Source organism: Rutilus rutilus (genome assembly GCF_951802725.1).
Source record: "Rutilus rutilus genome assembly, chromosome: 1".
Taxonomy (NCBI): domain Eukaryota; kingdom Metazoa; phylum Chordata; class Actinopteri; order Cypriniformes; family Leuciscidae; genus Rutilus; species Rutilus rutilus.
Genome location: NC_140209.1, coordinates 2,840,615 through 2,861,858, shown reverse-complemented (window position 1 = coordinate 2,861,858; position 21,244 = coordinate 2,840,615). Strand labels below are relative to the sequence as shown.

Here is a 21,244-nt window from a genome sequence, read left to right as displayed (position 1 = left end):
CTCACCTTAAATACCAGACCAGAACAACAGGGGTTAAACAAATGTTGTTTAGAGTTGTTTGGGCCAATCCATGTACCCGAGGGGGGTAGCACCTGGTTTCTTGGGATATCGTAAAGAGATATCAGACAGAGAGATACAGGATTATCCTAAGTTCTCAATCTTTCTCATTAAACCAATGACTGCAATGAAATTAAGACCATTTTACCAATCGCACTGTGACACTTAAAATGATACCAAACATGAAAAGGAAAAACAACATATACACAAGATACACCATATGTGTTATATAGACATTCTTAATGAACTTTCAGTGACTTGAGGAGGGAGAGGAGGGATGAGTTGAAGTCAAACAAGGGGACAAGGAGATAAGTTTGGGCAGGACAAGGTTCTGTGCTCTGTCTTTGCTATCTGCTGTCCAGGGTGCATTTTATGGCTTTATTGCAGGGTGCGTTTTGTTTTAGCAGGAAAATCAGTTCTTACAATACTGTGTTTCAGGAACCAGTGGAGAGGATCATGTGTTCATCAGTTCTGGTGAAAATGTCTCTCTGTCCTGTAATGATGAAGCTCTTTCTGACTGCAACTCAACTACATGGGTCTACTCTTACAGATTCAGTGTTTCAGCACCAGTTAAACTGATTACTGGAGGAATAAAGAATAAAGACTCAGAGAGACATGAGAGACTGAGTCTGGAGTCTGACTGCTCTCTGAACATCAAGAACGTCACAGTAGAAGATTATGGATATTACACCTGCAGACAATATGTGAATGGACAGAAACAAGGACCTGGTGCACGTGTTTTTCTGAATGTTCTTCATGGTAAGTTTATGATTATGTGGTCAATTTAAAAAGGGCAGATTCTCCCTTTAAACTCAGATGATAATTGAAGAGATTTGTGTCTTGTGTTCAGTTTCAGTGTCTCCATCATCTTCATCATCATCTTCATCTTCATCTTCACAGACTGAGATCAGTCCAGGCCGCTCTGTGACTCTCTCCTGTCAGTTGTATACTGCATTCTCCTGTAATGATTGGGTCCGTTATGGGAGATTTGAGCTGTTGTGGGTGAATCAGACTGGTGTTGATCTGAAGACAGACTCCAGATATCAGATATTATCATCAGGTCCAGATCGCTGTAATATCACTCTGACTACAACACTCCTGAATGAAGATGACAACAGAGAGTGGAGATGTCAGCTTACTCGCAGAGATCAACTGGAGACCTCAGTCAGATACACTGTCAAGTATTCAGGTGAGAAAACACTCTTTTCTGACAGATTTGTGAAAACTTCCACAGATTGGCTCTACTCTTTCTGATGGCTTCATACGTTTTGGAGTTGTAAAATATTAGTGGTCAAAGTCATAAACTGCATAACAATCCTTATAATTCCCAATATTGGCCTCCTACATGGGTCATACATGATATATTGCATAAATCAGACGAGTGTATTAAAGCCTAGTATGACCCATGTAGGAGGTCGGCTTTAGGAATTATAAGGCTTATGTCCTTCATTCAAGCTGAAGGTTTATTTGCAGAAGCTCAACTGTGTTTCACTCTCATATAAACCAGGAATAAATTATACAGTAATACAGTTATACAGTTATACAGTAATACAGTACACAGTAATACAGTCTCTTCTCAACTACTGCCATTCTCGTCCTGACAGCTTGAGAGTGAAGTAAGAAGATAATAGATGACAGACTCGTGCACATATTCATCATTTCTGTGATGTGAAGCTCCAGTATTATGTGATGATGATGTTGTGTATATGTGGCATTATGTGTTGAACTGAACTAACAGACGTGATCCACAGATCCAGCTGATACAGCATCAGAAACTGAAGTCAGTGTGACTGCTGGATCATTATACAGAGGTACGACACGTTCATTTATACTGACAGCTTTATAACATTAAACTATCAGTCAGTCTGTAAATGCTTCATCAATAACTGTTGATAGTTGAATACCCTTGACTTCAGTCATGTACAGTTTCTCTTCTTCCTCTCATGTTTCCTGCAGTGATTGTGATTATTGTTGAGATGGCAGTGTTTGCTGCTCCTACTGTGATTCTTCTTCAGATCATCTGTGCAAGAAGAGCTGGTGAGTTTTGAGCCGCACACAATCTGATGATTCACACTCATCTGATCTGGAACAATCTGCAATCATGATAAAAACACATACGAGAGGTCAGTCAATGCTTTTATTTTGCAGGGAGGAAGGACTCGAAGGACCCAGAGGAAATAGAGATGCCGACAATATTAGAATAAAATACTGATGAGTTTAGAGCCAATCTGCAGCAATATTTACAATAGCAAAAACTTACAGAGGATTGTTCATTGTTTTATTTTCTTCTTCTCAGAAAACAGAGAGAAAACTCTGAGCACTTATAGTGACATAATCAAGTTTAGATTAAAATGTTTTTTGTTTTTTTACATATAAAAAGCCAGATTTATTTTCATTTATATGGATTTTATGGATATATTTGCCTACAGTGTTGAAAGTCATTCTCTTGCGCTTCATATGTAAACTGCTTTAAATATAATATTAATACAGTAATGGACAGACTCAGACTGTATAATCTCTCTCTGTTCTGTGTGATGGAGCTGATTTGAGGATTCTTGGATCTTGTCTGTTCATTCCTGTTTTTAGCATCTTTTTTCATTTTGAATGATTGCTATAATTTTCTTAATAAAACCTCTGCAGTTGTGTTTAATAAGTGCTTGATAAGAGAGCCAGTGGTTGTTCTGCAGTCAAGTCATTGAGAGCATTACAATAGTCCAGGAAACTGCTAAAATAAAGAAGGGAGACTAACAGCAGAAATACTTTCATGTGCAAAATATATCCTTCAGAGCTAATATCCATCGTTCAGAGCAGGTGTGTCTTCTCAGACATGTTTCACTGGGGCAGTCATGGCCTAGTGGTTAGGGAGTTGGACTGGTAACCCAAAGGTTGCTGGTTCAATTCCAGAGCCGGTGGGAAATGACTGAGGTGCCCTTGAGCAAGGCACCTAACTAATCGCTAATCGCACCCCTAATCGCTCCCCGGGCGCCACACAAAGGCTGCCCGCTGCTCTGGGTGTGTGTATCCACGTTTGCAGTGTGTGTGTGTTAACTACTCACTACTCTGCTCCTAATGTGTGTGCATTAACTTGGATGGGTTAAATGCAGAGGTCAAATTCCAAGTATGGGTTACCATACTTGGCCGTCACGTGTCACTTTCACTTTCACACACACGTTACACACTTTCACTGTGGGATTGTGTAACTATACAGTAACTCTAGCAGGGTTTCAACACTCAGTTGTTCAGATGAGAGGAAGTTACACAACCACAGGAGGAGCTGATGAAATCTCTAACTAGATACAACAAACTGTGTTGGTGCTTCGAAGCTTTTGACACAGTGCTCAACTTCGCCATTTGATACTCAATAATAATTCCTACACCGACTGTGTCATTCAAATGTTTTGTTCAATGGGATATCGTTGTAAGGTTTATTTGTATATGTTAATAAGCATATTTGTCATTACTCACCTTCTAACTACAATGTTTAATACGCCAATAAATTGGTCCTATGTGATTTTTCATTGCACCATTTTTGGGCCTGCCAGTATTTGAGAGGGTCCTCACTTCGAGGGAGGTGTGTATCATTGATGTATCTCTTGACCTCTATGGTGGCATCAGCATTATAGCTTTGATGCCGTTGTGTCTCGCTGACCCAGCTATCCAGGAGCTCCCACAGGTCATCTGAGGATGGTGGATTCGAGCTGCCTGAGATGATGATGCCTCTGCTTGCTCACTGGTTAGCCAGATCACTGAAGCACATTCACCCGTCAGCAGCTTCACGGGCATTATCCTGGTTGCCAAACCCAAGTGTCTTAAATCTAGGCTCCAGCAATGTGGCCAGTGCAAGCACACGGATGGATTGAACATTACATGTACTGCTGAAGAGCCATCCCTAAGAATGAAGCAGATGTATTTCTTGCCAGGGCTGTTTTTTTTCTGACACTCTCTTCTCCTCAGAGAGCTCTTTAGTGTTATGCTTGAAGGGTGCCAGTACTTCAAGGCTTTCAGAAATGATGTCAAAATCAGCACTTGAAAGTGGCATGATGTCGCTTGACAAACTAGCCAAAGCAGCACCAACAGGCTCTCTGAGGTCAATGAGTGTTTGCAGCAGATCATGCGTGCTGTTCCACCTGGTGTCCACTTCATGGAGAAGCTTCAGGGGCTGGCTGCCCATCCTTTCCTGGGCAAGGATTAGCTTTTCAGTGGCCTTAGTGCTGCTCCTGAAAAAAGTCACCAGTCTCCTGGCTCTGCTCCAACACGTCATGTTCTTCAACTGCCCTCTTAACAATGAGGTTGAAGGTATAAGCAAAGCAAGGAAGATGGCGTAGATCCCAGCTTCTGAATTCCTGACACCATGTCAGTAACCATTACACGACTCTGTAACCGTCGCTGCAATGGTCTCATATGCAGCAAACCCAGGCGGCAGCTGCCATCAGACCCAAGAGTCTCTGAAGCGTTTTCAGGGCGACCGCTCTGCCCTTCACAAAAGAGGCCAGTGTATCGTTAATGGACTGTATACTCTGTTCTGATGAGCTCGAGAGTCCAAAATCATACCCAGAAAATCTATCTGGAAACTATCTATATACGAAAATCTGGAATTTCATTTGAAATGTGGTGTGCTTTTTATTTTGATCTATTCTTATTTTCAACCACTCTTAGTTTCAAGTATTTACTTTTTTATCTAGCATTTGTTGAGAACTGCATTATTATTATTTTTGTCTTGAACAATGATTCAATTAAAATTGATAGTGAATACAAAACCAAATGAGTGAAAAATGTGTTACTGTCTGACACATTCTGAGTGCAGTGTGAACAACTAAATCCTCTGCTGAATGCATATTTACAAACAATTACATTATATAATGTACAAAATACATTATATGGGTTATGTTTTAAAACCAATACCATCATTATTCCATGGTATAATAAAAAAGAATGCATTCATATCTGAAAACTACATGTCTTATTGTACAGTGCCAAGATAGTATTTATATTCCAGTGCCAAGATAGTATTTATATTCCAGTAATGAACAATGTGACTAACACTTTTTGTTTGTGTGGACCGTTTATCAGTTTGGACCAGTGCAGCGCGAGCCTGATCAAGCAACACTGTTACTGCGAGATCCAGTAAATAAAGCATTTGAATTCGCCACTGAAGTAATAACATCGCTGCGAGATCTAGTGAGAAATATTCACATTTCTCCGTTATTAACGGATCAAACAGCGCTGACGTGGAAACCAGGAATAAACATTGTGCAATGAATGAACAAACTATCCAGTGTCCACAGATCAGCAACATTCACCATGGCTTTACTGTAGTAACACTAACTGCAACCATGGAAGTTTGGCATTTTCCACTAAGGCCCAGTATGCATCCACCTCCCTGCAACACTGACTTTCCTCAGCTGTAAACATTGCCTCGCATTTCCCACACAAGCACCTATGGAACAAAAAATTTATCAGGAATAAATATCTCTCTGTCTCTCGATGAGAAACCGCTAAGTTATATCACGTAACGTTAGTCTGGGCGGATATTAATGAGCATGACAAACGCCTGATCAAAGCTTAGTTTCTGTTATTGTAAGTTCCATTATGTTCTGTCTAACATTAATCCTGGCCTGTCCCTGCTCTCTTGGCAGCCTAGCAGGCTCATAATTGTATGGCTGTGGTTCGTCAACAATTTCCTCAGCATCCGAAATGTCATCAATCTATTTTTCCCTGTTGTTTGAATGGACCGCTCTCCCTCGCGCTATGTCACGACTCTCGCCCGTCACGCCCATTTTCAGATGCGGAAGTAAAATTTTCTCACAAAAACGACTCCAGAAGCCACTGTAGTGTATTTATAATTTTTTTTTAAAGAAAATCTAGTTCCTACATTATTTTTCTATACATTAACTTGTTAGGTCTTCTAACCTGCAAGATGCTCTTTAAATGCTTGAACCCCGATAAATGCTGCTTGCAGCTTTAATTTAAAATTGGAATTTCTCTGAAATTAAAAATCTTTGGGAACTTTTGGGATACTGGAAGTACACAACTGCAGGAAATATATCACACTTTGCAAGTGATTTTTGGTCATTTTATAAAAAATAAAACTTACATATTGTAGCTTTAAACACCTTACGTTTTGATTCCCTGTTAACTGTAGTAACAAACTGTCCGAATAATACCCATTTGTTGACATTTAGCAAGAAACCTTATAATTTAGAAAATAAAATCATATGTCAGAGGTTATGTCTACCTTCAACAATAGGGGTGTCCTCCCTTGAGATGTAGCCACATCCTCCAGTGTCATAGCATCAACCAAAACCATTGTATCATTTAAAGAAATAGTGTATCTTTAAAGACCATTGTCATGCTCTTAAAGTGTTAACCCATTGAGCACAGTAAATCAAACTAAACGGCCCACTTTGCCTGCATTCACCCTACATTTATTTTTAAGAGTGCATTTACTATTGGAAGCTATGGCCAAAAAGCCTCTGAAAAGACCAAGAAAAAAAAACATGGGAATGTTCAGGTTATGAAATATACTTTAATGTAGGACACATACAAAGAATACACAAGGAAAATCATGATTAGCCTATTTGAATCTGCCCTTCCTCCATATCCGACGACTCATCTTTGACTCTCAGTGCCTTCCTCCACATATTTTCTTGGGGGGCACTTCAGTCTTCTGCCACAGACTTGGAGTAGTAATACCAATCACACCGAGAGCAATTATCGGTCCAGCATTCCCACTGAGTTTACTCTCCTCATCTGAACCCATTCCCAGATCATCCTCCTTCTCATGAACCGCCACTGCACGTCCCAGAATGGAATAAGGCCCAAAGAGCTTGGCGTCTGGAAGCGTCAGGAACTGCCTTATAACTCCTTTCTCGGAAGCAAAGTTGCCCAGGTCTCCAGGGTGATGAGGGTGGTCAACGCCGTTTGGATTATAATGAGGACCAACAGTGATGCAGCCTTGACTGAGGTCTCCATACTGATGGATGTGCATGGCACGCTCTTGACGATCGATGGCAGGCAAACCACGGAGGTTGATTTTCACTTCTAAATCTCCATTGGGGAAGACCTGCTTGAAGAGGATTTGCCCAAAGATCTTTGGCTGGTTACGTGGCAAATTGGAGCCGGGAGTTACTTCACAAGTGGCATAGATTGTGTTGTCAAACTCCACGACTTCCGGCTGTGGAGCTTCGGCAGGCAAACACTCCTCGTTGTGGAACTCTCCTCCTTGTATATGCAGCACCAGCAATATCAGAGGGAATATTAGGATGATTTTCTCCATGTTGATCTTTAAAGCCTACAATGAAGAGTGGATTCAGTGAAATCATGCCATTTGGTTTAAGAATGTAATATTTTTGATAAAAGGTCAAAGCTTTGTTGCAGGGAACTTTGAGAATGGAAGTTGCATTAGGTAAAATAGCACAACCAGATTAGTTTGCAACGGAAAACCATACAAGAACCCAGACAGCAACCAGATCCAGCCCACATCTGGGCCGTGTGTAATCCATGTGTACCAGATGTGGGCCGACACCATGTTGCTGTCTAGAAAACTATATTTTTGAATTGCTATGTACCCTTGTGAAAAAAAAAAAAAAAAAAAAACGAAAAAAAAAAAATATTATTGGTATTGGATGTGTACCTGTAGTATCTTGAAAGTACAATAATAATAAAAAAAAAAAAACCTGTAGGTCCACTTGCAGATAATAACACTGATGAATTATAAAAAGCCACTTAAAGGCAGGGTAGGTAGAAATGGTCTAAAAATTTTATTTTTCAAATTTGTTTAAACTTTATGTACATATCAATACATAATTAAAATGTAAGTACTCTGAAAAAGAAAGTATCAAAATCGAGTGTCTGTAGACCTCTCACGACTGTTTTAAAGACATCTCATTATTTCCATTCACTCCACTCCCTCATTTCTGTGCTTCTTCCAAAGCCACGCCCCCAAAACACATGAACGCGCGACTCCGACCGCTGAGCTAGAGGACGCATTATTTACCTGAGACAAGCGGAGGGGAAGGGGCATTTTTTTGCCTGGTTTGCCTTCACTAACTGCATATGCCGGTACTGTAAATTTAGATTGCTCTTTCTCTGCCATTGTTTTGGTATTCCTAGGTTCAGTGCCTTCTTCTTCTTCTTCGATAGATTTTATTGGCAGCTTGCAAACATAGTGCATTACCGCCATCTACTGGACGGAGGTGTGATCAGGTTCCGTGCCTCTCGCACTCCTCAAATCAAACGGTCGCGCGCAAGTGGGCAGGTGCTGTGTGGCAAAAGGGTGGTTGCCATGGTTGCGAGAGAGTGACAGTCGCCTAAGCCAATCCTTTGATTCGTCCCGAATCGAAATAATGAGCTGTGTTTAATACAGATTAAACGGTCTAGAGTCACTTGATTTTTATACTCTTTTTTTCAGAGTTCTTACATTTTAATTATGTATTGATATATATAGAAAGTTTTAACAAATTTGGATCTTTAATTTTTAATAAATCCTACCTACCCTGCCTTTAAGTGTTCCCACGTACACTTTCATAAGCATCACACCTGCCAGCCAAAGTGCCTATGATACAAACCAATGACATACAGGTGGATGTAATCACACTAAAATGAGTCCAGGCAAAGGTTTATGGAAATGGAAAAGGTCTAGGGAGAAGTGCCCTCTGGTGGCCATGATAGGGCTTCTGCTGGCAGGAGTGACATTAAGTACATGTACACTTAAAAAAAAAAAAAAAAAAAAAAAAAAATGCCAAACTAAGAGTTTTACTTTAAAGTACATTATGTTTTAAAAATCTTTTTGTTGTGCTTTAAAGTACACTTAATTTGATCTGTTGTAGCCTACTTGTTATTCAATATTAAATATAAAGTTAAGATTTTTTGATTCTGATATTTTTCACAGGTAAAATAAAAGACAATATCTATACTTTTGCTTAAACTAAACTTTTTTTAGTTGTACTAAATCAAGTCAGTTGATGGAGAAAATGGAATAAAAATAAAAATAAAAAAGCAAGCCTAAAACAGCACAGGTGCACTACCGTACAGCTGAAAAGTTGTCTTCAATCCGTGTGGAGCCTGAATATTGCAGTCACAAAAATACTACAACGCTTAATCCGTGTGCAGTCCTGACCTGGGGTTGAGAGAATGTTCCTTTTGGCTGCTCTTATAGGAACTCATGTTGAGCTACAAGTTAACCATGATAGTCTGTTAGTCACTAATTAAGTTCACCTGTGTTTCATTTACCTCCCTTTGTTTGCCTGTTTATATATAGCACTCAGTTTATTCAGTTCTTTGTCTTGCATTGCACAATGTGTTCTCCAGTGTTTTGTGTTTATTAAAAGAAGTACTGCTATAGATTCCTTTTCTCTTCATTTGGTGGCTCATTTGTGACTCATTCATTCTTAGTGTACAATTCCACTTGACGTTCATGCTTGACACCACTTCTTATAGCAGATATTCATCAAACATAAGTGAATAGCTGACAGTTCTTCCTTTTCAAGAAACCATTTCTACAGACTCTGATGTACCAAGCCTGACAAGCCTATATTACACATGCAATTGGACTGTTATTTGCAGTTTTTTTACAATTGCTATGACAGATTTTTCAATACAATTTTCCAAAACTCTTAACACGGTTAGTTAGCACTACATCCGTCTGTGTAAGCTATACTATTAACACATTTTGTGTTGCTTTAACACAAAATGCATACAATTCACACAAGCTCAAACAAGACCAAAACAATGGATTTGTACTGCCAAATTTACCAATGCTTTAACACTGTATGTCAGAACAGATAACACCATGTTCTAAACCTAACCTTACAGGCTAAAGTCAAGGTAAACAGCTGCTTATATTGTGAATTGAAACACAAATATATCCCCTGTATTTTATCCTATTGTTACTGAGAAACAGCTGATTGAATTATGCAATAATATAAATCACAGCTGATTCCCATCTAGGAAACACACTCAGGTGTTGAGGTTCTTTCAATCGCATGACCATATGGTATACTGTAACCGTACATTCTATAAAGCACTCTGAGATGGGTCTTTTTTTATTGAATTTCTGCAGCAAAAGACCTACAGTAAACCCAACAAAACAAAAATGTAGAGAGGCTTCAAAAGAAACTGCAGTGCAAAACACAATCTATGATCAATACAATATACTGTCTGTTGTATAAGGGCATACCTGACACGTATACAATAATACAGTTTCTGTAATTCCATCTGATGTTAGTGTTTTTATGACATTGTGCTATGATTGACTAAATCGTCCTGTTGGACGGCTATGTTATTTGATTTTGAGACATGTTTGCAGTGTACTCATCAGTTCACTCAATGCATGTGTAAAGTTCAAAACAACTAGAACATGATGTGTTGACATGAAATTTTATGAAATTTGAATTTCAGATATCTTAATGAACTCTACAGCATATTACAAATGGAACTACAACACATGCAACAACAAATAGGCTAACACAAATTCAATAAGAGGAACATTTTAAATGGTAACCATATTGTAAAACTTTTTTTCTGTCTGTTTTCTCTAAACACTGTAGATGAACTTAAATTGTGTCCATATTTTAAAGCGTTATATTCTGCATCTACATTTTAAGAATAATAATAATAATAATTCGTTACATTTATATAGCACTTTTCTGGGTAATCAAAGTCCCATAGACCACGGGTGAGCACCCCCTGCTGGCCTCACTAACACCTCTTCCAGCAGCAACCTGGTTTTCTCAGGAGGTCTCCCATCCAGGTACTAACCAGGCTTGCTAACCTCTTACAATAACAAAGGTGTAGGTTGATGACGCATAAGCGGAATTATGGAACTTTTCGTCATGCCGAAGGATCTAATAATGTTTATGGGTGAGTGAGTACATTGATGTTTTTAACATGACTGTGGTATGAAGCAGGTCGCGATTGCCAATGAGAGACAGATATCAGAGCCACATGCGAGTTCCGCGGATATAAAGGAATAAGGACATTTCATTCTACCGATCTACCCGCAAGTGCTGAATTAATACTCACACATACCCCTTTTCCACCAGCATGAACCAGGTGCCAGTTCAGAGCCAGAGCTACAGTATTGCCAGTCCGGAGTTGGTTCGTCTGACGAGCTCTCTAAGATCCGGTTTGCCTTTCCACAAGGTCACTGTATACATCTCATGTTGCCCAGCAACGCTAGCGTGGCAGCGCCAAACACAAACACACCAGGCTTGTTCGAGATGGTTCGGCTTCTCGCAGACCGATCGGCTCATGACATCAAAGCACTGCGAAAGCAATCCAAAAGCACAAGGACTCGTTTGCTCTCCAAACACTCCCGCAGCTCCGATCGGTCCGTGCCGCTCCGATGCATCTCGAACAAGCCTTCCATCAACAATGGAGGTCGTTGCGTTACTACAGTATTGATGCTCATGGCTTTGCTAATCGTAAATTCTCTAAGATCATTATTCATGTCGGCACTAATGATGTTCGACTCCGCCAGTCGGAGATCACCAAAATTAATATTAAAGAGGTGTGTGAACTTGCAAGTACGATGTCAAGGACTGTAATTTGCTCTGGCCCCCTTCCTGTTCGCAGGAGTGATGAGATAGTTAGTAGATTGTGTTCGCTTAACGGTTGGCTGTCTAAGTGGTGTCCGCTTAATAATATAGAATTCATAGACAATTGGAAAGGTTTTTGGGGCAAACCTGACCTGTTGAAAAGAGATGGTATTCATCCCTCCTGGGATGGTGCTGCTCTTCTCTCTAGTAATATGGCTCATAGTCTTAGAGCTCAAACATGACAATCTGGGGCTCAGGTCAGGAAGCAGACAGACTGGCTAAACCGACTGTCTGCTAGCGGCCTCGCGTCACCCAGGTCAGATAAATCCCATCACATAGAGCCTCTTTTACCTAGCTATCATCGTATAGAGACTGTGTCTGTTCCCCGAATTTGGAAATCCAAAAAACGTTTTAACCCATCTAAGGTTAAAAATTTAATTGATGTTCAACAAATAAAAAACAGCTATAATACAGACGAGCAAATGCTAAAGCTTGGGTTGCTGAATATTCGATCGCTTACTTCAAAAGCACTCATTGTTAATGATATGATTTCAGATAATAACCTAGATGTGCTGTGTTTGACAGAAACCTGGCTAAAACCAAACGATTACATTACTTTAAATGAATCAACCCCGCAAGATTACTGTTATAAACATGAGCCTCGTCTGAAACGCAAAGGGGGTGGTGTTGCTGTAATTTATGGTAATAGTTTCAAAACCACTAAGAAATCAAGTTTTAAATACAATTCTTTTGAAGCATTGGTGCTTAATGTAAAAATATATAGTGTAAACGATAAATCACGTTTGAGATTTGTGCTGGCTACTGTATACAGGCCACCAGGGCACCATACAGACTTTATCAAAGAATTTGCGGACTTTCTATCAGAATTAATATTGACTGCAGATAAAGTACTAATTGTTGGTGATTTTAATATACACATCGATAATGAAAAAGATGCATTGGGATTGGCATTTAAAGACATTGTAAATTCAATTGGAGTTAGACAACACGTGTCAGGACCTACTCATCGTCGTAATCACACTCTAGATCTAATATTATCACATGGAATAGATGTTGATGCCGTTGAAATTCTGCAGCAGAGCGATGACATCTCAGATCATTATCTAGTCTCGTGTAATTTGCATTTAGCTAAGGCTGCAAAGTCCGTGTTTCAAATATGTGAGACCTATCACTTCTGCCACTAAAGATTGCTTTATTAATAATCTTCCTGATCAGTTTCATCATCTCAGCATCCCGGATAGCTTAGAAGAACTTGATATTACAACAGAAACGTTTAACTCTCTCTTTTCCAGCACTTTAGACACAGTTGCTCCGTTGCGCTTAAAGAAGATTAAAGAAAATAGTCCAACGCCGTGGTACAACGAGCACACTCAGGCACCTAAGAGAGCAGCCAGAAAAATGGAGCGCAACTGGAAGAAAACAAAATTAGAGGTATTTCGCATTTCATGGAAAGAGAGCTCGATTGCTTACAGAGAGGCTTTAAAAGCTGCTAGATCTGCTTATTTTTCAAACCTATTAGAAGAAAATAAACATAATCCTAGGTATTTATTTGAAACAGTGGCTAAACTAACGAAAAATAAAGCTTCAAGCACCGAAGTTTCCAAGCAACACAGCAGTAATGATTTTATGAACTTCTTCACTTATAAGATAGAAAATATCAGGGACAAAATTATAACTATGCAACCGTCTACTACAGTATCGCATCAGGCAGTGCATTGTAGTCTCCCTGAGGAAAAATTTGATTCATTCGTTGCTATAGGAGAGGAAGAATTAACTAAACTCGTTAAATCATCTAAATCGACAACATGTATGTTAGACCCGATACCGACTAAGCTACTGAAAGAGATGCTTCCAGAGGTCATAGATCCTCTTCTTAATATCATTAATTCATCTTTGTCTCTAGGATACGTACCAAAAAACTTTAAAGGAGTCATAACCTAGTATTACATTGGATACCTACTGCTGTATTGTAGTCTTTCAGGCCCTTCTAAAAAAGAAAAGTGGAAAAAAAATAAACACAGACCTACTTTTACCCTTATTTCTGAAGGCATTATTGTCTCGCGAGATCAATGCGATGTTTTGGCTGTCGTGGACGCTCTATATGGCTCTGCACGCCAGTTGAAAGGGTTGTTGGGACAGCGTCATTAAAAATGAATTTCATCCACTGGTCTTTGATAGTTTCGTCCGATTTTGGGAGATAAAACACATTTACATGTTTTTTATGGCAATCAACCACAGAGCAAGTCCGGTGTGCACTCGGTTTCTCCATCTTTCCCGACTGAACTGAATATGAGGGGGAGAGGGGAAGGGGGGCTTCCTGCAGCGGTGTCCATATATGGTATATCCTACTACCTCATGACGTCAAGAGGGAGCTGAAATCAAAATCTCGTATTTGAGTGCGTGTGCACGCGCGCTCGTTTATTTACCCTGAGGTAAACAAACGCTTCACTTTTAAATATCGGCTTCCCGGCCAGTGTATAATCGTTAGTCGATCATAACATACATTGATTCTCGTGGAAAAGTGAAAATTGCAGGTTATGACTCCTTTAAGCTGGCTATGATTAAACCGCTTGTTAAAAAAACGCAACTTGATCCTACAGAATTAGTCAATTACAGGCCGATCTCGAATCTACCTTTTCTGTCAAAGATATTAGAAAAGGCAGTAATCCTCACAACTGTGTTCCTTTCTTGAAAGAAATGATATCTGCGAGAATTTCCAGTCTGGATTCAGACCGTACCATAGTACCGAGACTGCTCTCGTTAGAGTCACAAATGATTTGCTCTTATCATCCGATCGTGGTTGTATCTCGCTATTAGTGTTACTCGATCTTAGTGCTGCATTTGACACCATTGACCACAACGTTCTTTTAAATAGATTAGAACATTTTGTTGGCATTACGGGAAATGCACTAGCATGGTTTAAATCATACTTATCTGACCGTTATCAGTTTGTAGCAGTAAATGATGAGATGTCTCATCGATCACAAGTTCAGTATGGCGTACCACAAGGCTCAGTACTAGGACCGCTGCTGTTCACTCTGTACATGCTACCATTAGGAGATATCATTAGGAAACATGGAATTAGCTTTCACTGTTATGCTGACGATACTCAGCTGTATATTTCTTCAAAACCTAACGAAACTTATCAATTCACAAAATTAACGGAATGCATAGCAGATATAAAAAAATTGGATGACTCGTAATTTCCTACTTCTTAAATCTGAAGAAACAGAGTTTCTAATTATTGGACAAAAAACTTCCTCACGTAATAACCTAGAATACTGTCTAACACTCGACGGCTGCTCTGTTAAGTCTTCGTCGTCGGTTAGGAACCTGGGTGTGCTCTTTGATACCAATCTTTCATTTGAAAGTCACGTGTCTAGTATCTGTAAAACTGCATTTTTCCATCTTAAAAATATATATAAATTACGCCATATGCTCTCATTGACAAATGCGGAACAATTAGTTCATGCGTTCATGACCTCAAGGCTAGATTATTGTAATGCTCTACTGGGTGGTTGCCCTGCACGCTTAATAAACAAACTACAGCTGGTTCAAAACGCAGCAGCTCGAGTTCTTACCAGAACCAGGAAGTATGACCATATTAGCCCAGTTCTGTCAAAACTGTATTGGCTCCCTATTAAACATCGCATCAATTTTAAAATATTGCTGATTACATACAAAGCACTAAATGGTTTAGCTCCGCAGTACTTGAGTGAGCTCTTAACGCATTATAGTCCTTCACGTCTTTTGCGATCTCAAAATTCCGGCCAGTTACTAATACCTAGAATATCAAAATCGACTGCTGGCGGTAGATCCTTTTCCTATTTAGCACCAAAACTCTGGAACAGTCTTCCTACCATTGTCCGGGAAGCAGACACACTCTGTCAGTTCAAAGCTAGACTAAAAACACATCTCTTTGACCTAGCTTTCACATAATACATTATAGACTTCTATAATTTAATGTTAGGCTGCATAGATTAGGTCAGCCGGAACCGGGAACACTTCCCATAACTCCTGATGTACTCGTTACATCATGAGAAGAATGGCATCTACGCTAATTTTAGTGTCTGTGTTTATCCCGAGGTTTTCCTGCAGCCTGCCGGATCCGGGCCGTATCCAGATCTGACGAAGGACCTTCGCCTGGACCGATGACAACGCAGTGCTGAAGTGCCAACTAGTCTCTCCCTATGGAGGATCCCTCTACCACTATACAGATAAGGCGTTGTCGGGAAAATTTGTTTCGCGTTCCTACCCCAAAGCAACAAAATAAAATAAAATTCTTTATCAAAATTTATAAGGAAAGACAAGTACTTTGTTTAGGCTTGGCTTGTAGGGAATTCCAAACCTGCGTATATTCAAATGCACATCACTATAGAACCCATTCTAAATGCGCATGTGAACGCCATCAGCGTTTCTCACAGGTTCGCGTTTAAAGTCTGTGTAGAGGGAATGGTGTCGTCTTAGCGGCCCCTAATTTAATAACAAATGATCGTTGCGACGGAAGCAAATCAATCAAAACTAACTTTAGATGGAAAATAACTTAACTCTGCTATAAAGCCAAAACAATCTCTGTTACCTTAAATTATACGCTTATCTCTGTGAAGCTGCTTTGAAACAATCTACGTTGTTAAAAGCGCTATATAAATGAAGATGACTTGACTTGACTTGACTTTGCGAACCTACATCGGCATCCAAACACGGCGAATCCAACGTGTCTGTGCAGCTCGCCGTAACTTGCATAGACGGAGATTACAATCAAGCTGCTATTAGCTCGATTAGCTGCTATTTGAAAAATGGCGGTCACAAGTTTCTGTTCGTCTTGTTGGTCACGGTAACCCAGCCCCCAGTCCCTGACGCAAGCGGTTCTTACTTCTAGACCAGCAATGTTTTGGTGCTACTTAAGAACCACTTTTCCTGGTTCAGAGCTGGTGCTCTGGGTGTCGAAAAACAAAGAACCCATTTGAAACTAGGCTCTAGCCGTGAACCAGCACCAGCACTGCCTTGGTGGAAAAGGGTTAACAAGTCAGTTTATTTGGCGAATTAAACTTGTGAGGTAACGCAGCGCTGTTTCACTTGGTCTACACTATCACACTAAACTGCATTTGAGGTGTAGGTCAGGTGTAGGTCTTTTGCTGCAGAAATTCAATAAAAAAAGACCCATCTCAGAGTGCTTTATAGAATGTACGGTTACAGTATACCATATGGTCAAGCGATTGAAAGAACCTCAACACCTGAGTGTGTTTCCTAGATGGGAATCAGCTGTGATTTATATTATTGCATAATTCAATCAGCTGTTTCTCAGTAACAATAGGATAAAATACAGGGGATATATTTGTGTTTCAATTCACATTATATAAACAGCTGTTTACCTTGACTTTAGCCTGTAAAGTTAGGTTTAGAACATGGTGTTATCTGTTCTGACATACAGTGTTAAAGCATTGGTAAATTTGGCAGTACACATCCATTGTTTTGGTCTTGTTTGAGCTTGTGTGTAAAAGAAGTTCAAGCATTTTAAATTGGTGTTAATTGTATGCATTTTGTGTTAAAGCAACACAAAATGTGTTAATAGTATAGCTTACACAGACGGATGTAGTGCTAACTAACCATGTTAAGAGTTTTGGAAAATTGTATTGAAAAATCTGTCATAGCAATTGTAAAAAAACTGCAAATAACAGTCCAATTGCATGTGTAATATAGGCTTGTCAGGTTTGGTACATCAGAGTCTGTAGAAATGGTTTCTTGAAAAGGAAGAACTGTCAGCTATTCACTTATGTTTGATGAATATCTGCTATAAGAAGTGGTGTCAAGCATGAACGTCAAGTGGAATTGTACACTAAGAATGAATGAGTCACAAATGAGCCACCAAATGAAGAGAAAATGAATCTATAGCAGTACTTCTTTTAATAAACACAAAACACTGGAGAACACATTGTGCAATGCAATGCTGCGTTCCAGTCCACTTTTAGACACGCACTTGCGAACTTCCCTAAGCACTTCCCCTCGGGAGAATCCCTGCCGCCATTTTGAAGTGCGTTCCACTTCGTGAAGTGGACGAGGGAAGTTTATATGGACAGACCCTCGTTCCCTCGATTTTGACCGAGGGAGCGAGTCTGCTTCAAATGTACTCTTCAGGCACCTATATGTCCCACAATGCAGTACGATTGTGACGTCACCACATATCTCATCTAATCACCACCACAACAGACAACTCTGATATATTAATTATATATATTTTTTGTTTAAAACAACCCAAACACACATAAACATTTGGATGCTGCATTAAACAAATTCTTAAAGGAAAAAAAAATGTAAATAATAAATCAACTCCACAGCTGATTCCAAGTGATCAAGGGCTTAGGACGTTCCAGTTCAGCCCATTGCAGTTTCCGCCAGTAGTGGGCACTCGCAATGACGTACATCCGAGTGAACGAGACGGAGGGAAGTTTGCGAGTGAAGGGCATGACAGTTTTGGCCTGGAACGCAGCATAAGACAAAGAACTTCTTCTTCTTCTTCTCTAATATTAATGGCGGGTCGCAACCAACTTTTCAGGTGCATACCGCCACCTACTGTACCGGAGTGTGTAATTCAAGGTTTTAGTATTTCAGGTTATAAATTTAATGCACCCATTAAAAAAATAAAAATAAATAAATAAATAAATAAAAATAAAAAAAAACCACAAAACAACCTTTTAAACCTATATGTTAAGACAAAGAACTGAATAAACTGAGTGCTATATATAAACAGGCAAACAAAGGGAGCTAAATGAAACACAGGTGAACTTAATTAGTGACTAACAGACTATCATGGTTAACTTGTAGCTCAACATGAGTTCCTATAAGAGCAGCCAAAAGGAACATTCTCTTAACCCCAGGTCAGGACTGCACACGGATTAAGCGTTGTAGTATTTTTGTGACTGCAATATTCAGGCTCCACACGGATTGAGGACAACTTTTCAGCTGTACGGTAGTGCACCTGTGCTGTTTTAGGCTTGTTTTTTTATTTATTTTTTTATTCCATTTTCTCCATCAACTGACTTGATTTAGTACAACTAAAAAAAGTTTAGTTTAAGCAAAAGTATAGATATTGTCTTATTTTTTACCTGTCCTTGTGAAAAATATCAGAATCAGAAAATCTTAACTTTATATTTAATATTGAATAACATGTAGGCTACAGCAGATCAAATTAAGTGTACTTTAAAGCACAACAAAAAGATTTTTAAAACATAATGTACTTTAAAGTAAAACTCTTAGTTTGGCTTTTTTTTTTTTTTTTTTTTTTTTTTTTTACAGGTACACATCCAATACCAATCAGTGCTTTTTTTTTTTTTTTTTTTTTTTTCACAAGGGTACATAGCAATTCAAAAAATATAGTTTTCTAGACAGCAACATGGTGTCGGCCCACATCTGGTACACATGGATTACACACGGCCCAGATGTGGGCCGGATCTGGTTGCTGTCTGGGTTCTTGTATGGTTTTCCGTTGCAAACTAATCTGGTTGTGCTATTTTACCTAATGCAACTTCCATTCTCAAAGTTCCCTGCAACAAAGCTTTGACCTTTTATCAAAAATATTACATTCTTAAACCAAATGGCATGATTTCACTGAATCCACTCTTCATTGTAGGCTTTAAAGATCAACATGGAGAAAATCATCCTAATATTCCCTCTGATATTGCTGGTGCTGCATATACAAGGAGGAGAGTTCCACAACGAGGAGTGTTTGCCTGCCGAAGCTCCACAGCCGGAAGTCGTGGAGTTTGACAACACAATCTATGCCACTTGTGAAGTAACTCCCGGCTCCAATTTGCCACGTAACCAGCCAAAGATCTTTGGGCAAATCCTCTTCAAGCAGGTCTTCCCCAATGGAGATTTAGAAGTGAAAATCAACCTCCGTGGTTTGCCTGCCATCGATCGTCAAGAGCGTGCCATGCACATCCATCAGTATGGAGACCTCAGTCAAGGCTGCATCACTGTTGGTCCTCATTATAATCCAAACGGCGTTGACCACCCTCATCATCCTGGAGACCTGGGCAACTTTGCTTCCGAGAAAGGAGTTATAAGGCAGTTCCTGACGCTTCCAGACGCCAAGCTCTTTGGGCCTTATTCCATTCTGGGACGTGCGGTGGCAGTTCATGAGAAGGAGGATGATCTGGGAATGGGTTCAGATGAGGAGAGTAAACTCAGTGGGAATGCTGGACCGATAATTGCTCTCGGTGTGATTGGTATTACTACTCCAAGTCTGTGGCAGAAGACTGAAGTTCCCCCCAAGAAAATATGTGGAGGAAGGCACTGAGAGTCAAAGATGAGGGAGTCGGATATGGTGGAAGGGCAGATTCAAATAGGATAATCATGATTTTCCTTGTGTATTCTTTGTATGTGTCCTACATTAAAGTATATTTCATAACCTGAACATTCCCATGTTTGTTTTTTTCTTGGTCTTTTCAGAGGCTTTTTGGCCATAGTTTCTAATAGTAAATGCACTCTTAAAAATAAATGTAGGGTGAATGCAGGCAAAGTGGGCTGTTTAGTTTGATTTACTGTGCTTAGTGGGTTAACACTTTAAAGAGCATGACAATGGTCTTTAAAGATACACTATTTCTTTAAATGATATAATGGTTTTGGTTGATGCAATATGACACTGGAGGATGTGGCTACATCTCAAGGGAGGACACCCTTATTGTTGAAGGTAGACATAACCTCTGACATACGATTTTATTTTCTAAATTATAAGGTTTCTTGCTAAATGTCAACAAATGGGTATTATTCTGACAGTTTGTTACTACAGTTAACAGGGACTCAAAATGTAAGGTGTTTAAAGCTACAATATGTAAGTTAGTTTTTTATTTATTTCTTTTTTATAAAATGACCAAAAATCACTTGCAAAGTATGATATATTTCCTGCAGTTGTGTACTTCCAGTATCCCAAAAGTTCCCAAAGATTTTTAATTTCAGATAAATTTTAAATTAAAGCTGCAAGCAGCATTTATCGGGGTTCAAGCATTTAAGGCCTTTAAGCACAAATGCATAAAAAGACATTAAGTTTTATTTGGCAACCATTTAACCACTGACATCATACATGGAAAAGACCATTTCCAGCCAATTTAACATAGGAAATATATGGTTTTCAAAGCTTTTTAAAAGTTATAGTGCCACCTATGGTCTGATCTCCATAAAATTGTGCATGCTTGTTTACAATGTTATTTCACATATGCTCACCAATTTCCGCGAAGTTCTGAGTTTTCGTTTAGGATTTAAAGGCTTTCGAGTTCATTTTCTAAATGACCCTGTTATAGCCATCCAAATGCAAAAGTTCAACACACAGTTTTGAGATAAATAAATAATCAGTCAGCTATAAATAAAGCAATTGTGAGCGATAAATAAACAAAAGTAAAGGCAGGTATCTCACAGTAAATGCTTATGCCCTGAGCATTGGTGCAGTGGCACAGAGTTGACACTGCATTCTCAGAAAAAAACATTTTGAAGAGACTCTGAGGAGTGTGTGCGTCAGCAGGACTCAGCTGTCGTCCAGGTTCCCGTGCAGGCAGGAATCCCAGAGTCTGTGGAACCATATCAATGTCAGTCTCTGTTTTCCATGATAGAGTTGACTGCTTGTTGCTTGTCTGAAT

The 21,244-nt window shown here is 39.4% G+C and overlaps 3 protein-coding genes and 1 long non-coding RNA gene across 8 annotated transcripts in view; 2 read left to right on the top strand and 2 right to left on the bottom strand.

The window, feature by feature from the left end:
* The window catches only part of LOC311302357 (uncharacterized protein), a 93,782-nt gene extending 91,072 nt beyond the window's left edge, over nt 1-2,710 (top strand). For both annotated transcript variants that reach the window (XM_084428173.1, XM_084428172.1), the window contains exons 2-6: nt 496-816; nt 908-1,246; nt 1,809-1,868; nt 2,014-2,094; nt 2,206-2,710. In XM_084428173.1, coding sequence (XP_084284299.1) covers nt 496-816; nt 908-1,246; nt 1,809-1,868; nt 2,014-2,094; nt 2,206-2,261 — 857 coding nt within the window. In that variant the 3' untranslated portion in view covers nt 2,262-2,710. The remainder of the gene's footprint in view (nt 1-495; nt 817-907; nt 1,247-1,808; nt 1,869-2,013; nt 2,095-2,205) is intronic.
* The window catches only part of LOC311302552, a 31,870-nt gene extending 29,043 nt beyond the window's left edge, over nt 1-2,827 (bottom strand). The window contains exon 1 of the long non-coding RNA XR_014629587.1: nt 2,690-2,827. This is a non-coding gene — a long non-coding RNA (uncharacterized lncRNA). The remainder of the gene's footprint in view (nt 1-2,689) is intronic.
* A 3,832-nt stretch (nt 2,828-6,659) lies between these two features.
* On the bottom strand, nt 6,660-9,213 carry LOC311302389 (extracellular superoxide dismutase [Cu-Zn]-like). Of its 3 annotated transcripts, none has more exons than XM_084428208.1 (2): nt 9,084-9,213; nt 6,660-7,348 (listed from the first exon to the last, which is right to left on the bottom strand). In XM_084428208.1, the coding sequence occupies exon 2, from the start codon at nt 7,331-7,333 to the stop codon at nt 6,680-6,682; it is 654 nt and encodes a 217-aa protein (XP_084284334.1). In that variant the 5' UTR covers nt 7,334-7,348; nt 9,084-9,213; the 3' UTR covers nt 6,660-6,679. The 3 variants fall into 3 exon arrangements, with proteins under 3 accessions (XP_084284334.1, XP_084284333.1, XP_084284332.1); XM_084428207.1 differs by having other exon boundaries at nt 9,089-9,213; XM_084428206.1 differs by lacking the exon at nt 9,084-9,213 and adding an exon at nt 7,478-7,600.
* A 9,170-nt stretch (nt 9,214-18,383) lies between these two features.
* On the top strand, nt 18,384-20,028 carry LOC311305497 (extracellular superoxide dismutase [Cu-Zn]-like). 2 transcript variants are annotated; one of them, XM_084433266.1, is made up of 2 exons: nt 18,384-18,577; nt 19,243-20,028. In XM_084433266.1, exon 2 carries the CDS (start codon nt 19,258-19,260, stop codon nt 19,909-19,911), a length of 654 nt encoding a protein of 217 aa, XP_084289392.1. In that variant the 5' UTR covers nt 18,384-18,577; nt 19,243-19,257; the 3' UTR covers nt 19,912-20,028. The 2 variants fall into 2 exon arrangements, with proteins under 2 accessions (XP_084289392.1, XP_084289393.1); XM_084433267.1 differs by having other exon boundaries at nt 18,484-18,582.
* Nucleotides 20,029-21,244: the final 1,216 nt, after the last annotated feature.

What these genes read in the sequence shown, in the direction of transcription:
- LOC311302389 (XM_084428206.1), bottom strand. Translation starts at nt 7,585, where the DNA reads ATGGTGTCGGCCCACATCTGGTACACATGGATTACACACGGCCCAGAT. An exon ending in TTCCGTTGCAAACTAATCTG is followed by an intron (nt 7,349 to 7,477) that starts GTTGTGCTATTT and finishes TCTTCATTGTAG; the next exon opens with GCTTTAAAGATCAACATGGA.
- LOC311305497 (XM_084433266.1), top strand. Translation starts at nt 19,258, where the DNA reads ATGGAGAAAATCATCCTAATATTCCCTCTGATATTGCTGGTGCTGCAT.